Source organism: Castor canadensis, chromosome 8, assembly GCF_047511655.1.
Source record: "Castor canadensis chromosome 8, mCasCan1.hap1v2, whole genome shotgun sequence".
Taxonomy (NCBI): domain Eukaryota; kingdom Metazoa; phylum Chordata; class Mammalia; order Rodentia; family Castoridae; genus Castor; species Castor canadensis.
The window spans coordinates 130,959,106-130,965,105 of record NC_133393.1 but is presented as its reverse complement, the minus strand read 5'-3'; the positions used below and the strand labels follow the sequence as shown (position 1 = coordinate 130,965,105).

Below are 6,000 nucleotides of genomic sequence, written 5' to 3'. Positions count from 1 at the left end.
GGTCTCTTAAACTATTTGCCCTGGCTGGCTTCTAACCGTGATCCTCCTGATTTCTGCCTTCTGAGTAGTTAGGATTACAGGCGTGAGCTGTCTGCACCAGATCAAAATCCTGTATTTTGAGATATACAGTGCATTATTGTTAAGTATATTTACCCTATCATGCCACAGAATTGATTTTTCTTCCCATTTACCTGTAACACTGTACATGTTAAACAATCTCTATATGTCCCTCTTCTCCTTTACTCTCCCATCTTTAGTAACTACTCTTCTATTCTCAACTTCCACTAGATCAACTTTTAAAGATTCAGCATATGCATGAGATCATGTGGTGTTGATCTTTCTGGAGATGCACAATTTCAAAGAATATATCTAGGACTGGGCATGGTGGTACACACCTATAATGCCAGCATTCAGGAGGCTGAGGAAGGAAGATTGTTTCATACCTTGTCTCAAAAAAAAAAATCTATTTCTTTCCTTTCCTTTTGCTTTTTTATTTTTCTTTTTGGTAGTACTAGAGTTTGAACTCAGGGTCTCATTCTTGCTAGGCAGATACTCGACCATTTGAGTCATACCCCAGGCTGAACAAATCCATTATGTATCTCGCAGAATCCCAAGGATCAATTCAAAATGTCTAAACTCTAAATTAAACTTGTCAGCTCCCTCTTCTGCTCACCAGTCCTTCATTTCCCTATAAGCTCTTAGTTTCCTAATCAAGGTTTGCCACCACCATGACCAAAATAGAAATCTCAATATTATTTTTGTTCCCTTTTTATTTCCACTACCATCCAGTCAATGAGTTAGTCCTGTTAATCCTACCTTATTCCACCCCATTTTTGTGCCATTTTATTTTAACCGGGGTTACTAATTAATCTGTTTTGATCTTGCATCCCTCCAGTCCATTCTCCACACCACACTTAGAATGACCTTTCTCCCATTCAAGTTTTAACCAGGCCCAGCACTGCTTAGCTTCTGAGATCGGGCCTGTTCAGGGTGGTATGGCCATAGACTAGAATGACCTTCCTAAAGCACAAATCTGATCATTGTTATTCCCGTTTAAAATTCTGGTTCCAGATTTTTAGTATAAACATCCAAACTCCTTTGTGGCATTTAAGGCCTTCACATGCCTCAGGTATTGTGTTTCCTTTCCCTTGCATACTTCAGGCATGTTGAACTATTGCACTTTTCTAGGCTTGTCAAAGTCTCTCCCTTAATTCTGAGCTATTATATATGTTGTTCCCATATTACTGGCGTGTTCCCTACACTCTCTCCTTTACTTATCTAATTCCTACTCATCCCCAAGTATTTCTCTGCCTAACTAAGCTACATGGCCTCATTGTACCTATACTTTACACTCAAACCTACTACAAGAGAGAAAAGACTTTGCGTCACAGATTCAAAACACTCGAGACTGCACGACAAGTTTATCCTTAAGGTACATCATTCAACTACCTCTTCTTATTGTGAGTAAGTTTTTGTTTGGTTTTGCAGTGCTGAGGACCAAACCCAGGCCTCATGCACACTAGGCAAGTAGTCTACCACTCAGTCACGCAAGTTTTATGATTCTAAATGGTTACCATTCAAGTGTTGCTTGCCATTTAATGTTGGCTTTAAAGAGTAAATACACTGGTTCTGTTGATTTAAGTACAATGGACATGAAAATTTAATTTACAAATTAATGACATTTCAGTCTGAAAAGAACTTACTTTCAACACGCTGACAAAATTTCAAGTTTTGAGTCTGCAAAGCAAAGACTCAGAGCCTGTACCACAATGAATTTGCCAATATAAGCTTCCCTAGTGAACCTCCTCTTCTTTTTCTCTTCCGCCTCCCCACCCCTGCCTCCTTGAGTGTCCAAGTTCTGTGGCTATTAATGTAAAATATGTTCAGTAACCCTGGTTATACATTTATACATGTGTGTCTCTAGATATACCAGCTGCTCCTGTGTGGCAGAGAAGGTATACATGGTTGGGTTCAACCAGGGTTGGTAGCTGGTATATGAAAACAATGGCGGTCCAATAAACAAGTCAAGCACATTCACAAGTGTGAACTATAAAGTTAGATCATGGACTTAAGTTTTTTTCTTTCTTTCTTTCTTTTTTTTTTTTTGAGACAGGGTCTCAAATGCAGCCCAGATATCCTCGAACCCCAAATCCTCCTGTACCAGCCTCAGGAGTGCTGGGATTATAGATGTGTCACATCACACCTGATTTTAAGCTGGGTTTTGATGGAAATAAATAGGCTACAGAAATGATAGTTGGGAAGTAAGAGCGGCCAGTGGAGTGGAGGTCTTGATAAGGGTCAAAAAAGTGATGATTTTGGGAATGTTAATGCAAGAGAAGTGTATGGATAGGAATTAGTGGTCGCACAGGCTGAGCAGAACTGCTATGTGTGGGATCAGTGAAGGGTATTCTTACATGATTATGCGTCAACCGCTGCTTATTTCCTTTTGGAGTAATTACGTTCTCCAGTGTATTATTCTAGCGATACAAGGGAGTACAAGGTTTTTTGAACAACCTATCTAGATAAGCAGATGTGAGCTAATTAGTCAAACGAATCTACCTAAGAATTCCAGGAATAAAGGACACAGTATATGCCACTAATTAGCAGTTTTAAACTAACTTTTGAAAAACAAACACAAGTTATTTTTATCACCTTAAGTCACTGAGAATGTTTTCCATATTGTCTGAACATAAAGCCCCCCTGTGTCTAGGAAGATGGAAAAATGTGTGCTTTGAAATAATGAATTTAGTTGTAATCATGACTGTCTGATGTACTACAGAGACCCACAGTATAAAACAGTCTGTTTGGCATAGGACACATATTAACACTTTACCAAAATACTTTCATATTAACTCATTTGAAAATAATACTTACCTGCAGTTTCTTAAAATACCTGGAAGTACTTCCCAATCATCTTTCCACTCATTGCTCGGTAGATTTCAAGTTTGTGTCCCTTTTCCCCCTACTTAAGCATTATTAAAGGCTTCTTTTTTTTCTGCCAGGGTGAAAGTTGAGCTCCTTGGCTTGTGAATATTGGCAGAACTGCAGGTCATAGGAACTTTACTTTCAAGATCAAATAATGACACTGTGCCTGAAGGTCAGTCCACATCTTGCTTTGGCACCATGTTCATTTGTGACCTTATTTTTTCTTAATTTGTAAAATACAAACATTAATGACGACATACTTCATGTACCTATTATACTAATAGTATTTAAAATTCCTTAGAAGGGGCTAAGGGCTTTAGAAAGTGCAACATGTTAAACGACACCAGCCCATTAGATACTACTACGGTCCATAAAAGACAACCCAAACTTCTTTTGCTAATTCAAACTGCAGCCTCTTCCCATCCCTTTCTTTTCTGATTCTTTACCGCTGCCCTGGCTGCAATTAGATGCCAGAAGGGAGCGGGGGGAAGAGCAGAGGGAAGCCCACCGGGCCGTCTACGGAAGTCTGCGTTTCTCTTGTCTGCCTGGACCCAGGGGCTGAGCCATCGAGTCAGCATTTCCAGCAGAAATGAGGATCCAGCTCAAGCTCCCTGCCATTTCCAAGCCAGGAGCAGGCACAGCAAGGGGCGCCCTGGTTTTGCGGCATAGTCTGAGGCGCAGTTGAAGGAACCTCGCGAGTACCCCTTTCTCCCGCCTCGGAAAGGGACACTCCCAGGCGGGACTCTAAGGGTCTCCACCCAGCCCCTTGGCGTGGACGCTGTCGGGGAGTGGGCGCGGCTCTCTGACGGAGCACGGGTGTGCGACTCGCTGCCCTAGCGTTCTCTGGCCCGCCGGAAGGAGCCGCGGCGCCAGCGTCCTGCCGCCTGTCCGTCACGCAGCCGCCCCCGCTGCCTCCACTTACGATTGGTCGCAAACCCCCTTTACAGCCCCTCCCCCTGGCAGACGGACAGGCCGGGGGGCGGGGCGGCAGCGGGCCCCGCCCCTCGGCGGCCACATCGCGGGCCCGCCCAGCTGTCAGTTACGGGGGCGGCCCGGCGGGCGGGCGCTCGCTCGCTCGCTCGCGTTCGCTCCCTCTCGCCGCCTGTGGGGAAGTCGGGGCAGCCTGAGCGGCCGCCGTAACCGCCACCTCGCCCCGACCTCCTCCCTTGTGCCCTCCCGCCCCCGGCTAGAGAGTAGCCCGCGTAGGGTTCGGAGAGTCACCGCGGCGGCGCCGGGTGGTGTTTAAACCATGTTAAGGAGGATTTTGCAGAGGGTAAGAGAGGGAAACCGTCTTTCCGGCAGCACGTGAGCGGGCGAACCCGAGCCCGCGGGGCCCTGGGAGCTGCGGCGGCGGCGGCGCGGGCGCCACCTCCTCCGCGCGGCTCCTTCCTTCTCTAGGCCCCGCAGCCCGCAGGCGCTTGGGCCTGGCGGTCCGGCTCGCGGGCGGGGGGCGGGCTGCGGGCCGGGCGGGGCGCAGCGCAACGCAACGCAGGCGGAAGCCCCGCGGCCCGGGGGACTGTCACCGCGAGGCGAGCCGGCTGCCAGCCCGAGGGTGTGGTGCCCGCGCGTCCTTCCCGGAATCCCGGGATGGGAATGAAAATGGAGAGTTAGTCCCGATGGGATGGCCGGGCTGGAGAACGTCCCGAGGGAGATGGCGGGCAGCCTAGTTGGCTTGTCACCTGCCCTTCCTGCCCACTGTGTCCCCCCAACTTGACATGACACCGCACCTGCCACGCGCCGCCTCGCCTTCTCTCATCTGGACCACATCGAAGGGTAATAGGAGACCCGGCCTAGCGTGGGCCCAGTTGTGGGACTGACACTGGCAAAGTCAGCTGAGAAAGAAGATATTACTCACTGTTGCAAACTTATCCTTTTAATTAAAAATGCATTTCCCCTCTCCAAGCCCCAGTGCCTTATTTTTAGCTATCCAAGAATAAATCCACAGTAAGCTTTATCAAGTGGTGTCCACCTCGTTTGGTGTCTGCCGGTGCTGTCTCTATTTGAAATCTGGAAAACCTTGAAAATATAAAGATTAGAGAGCACTGGAAAAGCTGTGTGCATTGTTTAGGGGTCACTATCTAGTATAACATAATTGAAATCTTTCCTGTAAGAGTTACCATATTTGAGTTTTTGTTTTGGATACCATTTTTTTTTTTTTTTTTTGGATACTGGTATAGGGTGTAACAAAATGTAAGTGATTGTAAGTAGGTGCTAAATCCACCTACTGAGCAGGATAAGTAGTTCAAAGGACATAAGAACTTAGTGAATTTGTGGTATGGAGTCAAGGCTTGTGCCAAAGGGTTGAGTCATCCAGTGTGTAGGAAAGGAGTGTCCTTGCTTCTGCATAGCTTTCACGAACTGTTGAAATCATATGAAACTTGGTTATAGATCAGGGGAAATGAGTTAACTTTTGTCTCTAACCCTCTGTATTGACATTTGGTTATCTTTTGTCTGTTTTGAAATCTTGATCAGCAGTGGTTTAGCAGTAACATGGGCATGGTCTTTACTCTAAATATCAGTTTTTCTTTGTTCAACAGTGAAGACATCTGGTGCATGATTTACTCAGAACCTTTAAGAAATTTTTCTTTTATCAGACCTGGAGGAACTGATTAACTCAATTTGTTTGCCTATGGTTTGCTTTAAAGTTTATAGAGTGTTTTCTGATTTTGAGTGTAGCTTCTAAGAGTTATGATTAGTTTTTGAGAAATATGAGCTGCTTTCTGGTACTCTTGGTTTAATGTTGGTAAGCAGTGAGGTTAGATAAAGAGCATTTCTAATGTTGGTGCATACACATCAATGTTAACGAAATTTCTGCCTGGCCTTGGGTGGCTCCTGCCTGTAATCCTAGCTACCTGGGGGGTGGGGGTGCTGAGATCAGGAGGATCGAAGTTCGAGGCCATCCTAGGCAAATAGTTCATGAGACTCCCATCTCCAAAATAACTAGAGCAATGGACTGGATGTATGGCTCAAGTGGTAGAGCCCCAGCTTTGCAAGAACACAACTCTGAATTCAATTTTTTTCCCCCAACGGAAGCCAGAAAATTGGAATTTATTGTGGTTATTGCTGAGATGTGAT

At 45.7% G+C, this 6,000-nt stretch overlaps 1 protein-coding gene across 7 annotated transcripts in view; it reads left to right on the top strand.

Moving 5' to 3' along the window:
• The first annotated feature begins 3,982 nt into the window (after positions 1-3,982).
• Positions 3,983-6,000, top strand: part of Eea1 (early endosome antigen 1) — a 153,333-nt gene continuing 151,315 nt past the window's right edge. For 4 of the 7 annotated variants that reach the window (XM_074084114.1, XM_020182705.2, XM_074084112.1 and 1 more), the window contains exon 1: positions 3,984-4,198. In XM_074084114.1, the coding sequence (XP_073940215.1) occupies positions 4,175-4,198 (24 nt within the window). In that variant the 5' untranslated portion in view covers positions 3,984-4,174. Of the gene's footprint in view, positions 4,199-6,000 lie in introns of all 7 variants that reach the window. The other 3 variants (XM_074084111.1, XM_074084113.1, XM_074084109.1) reach the window with 1 other exon arrangement.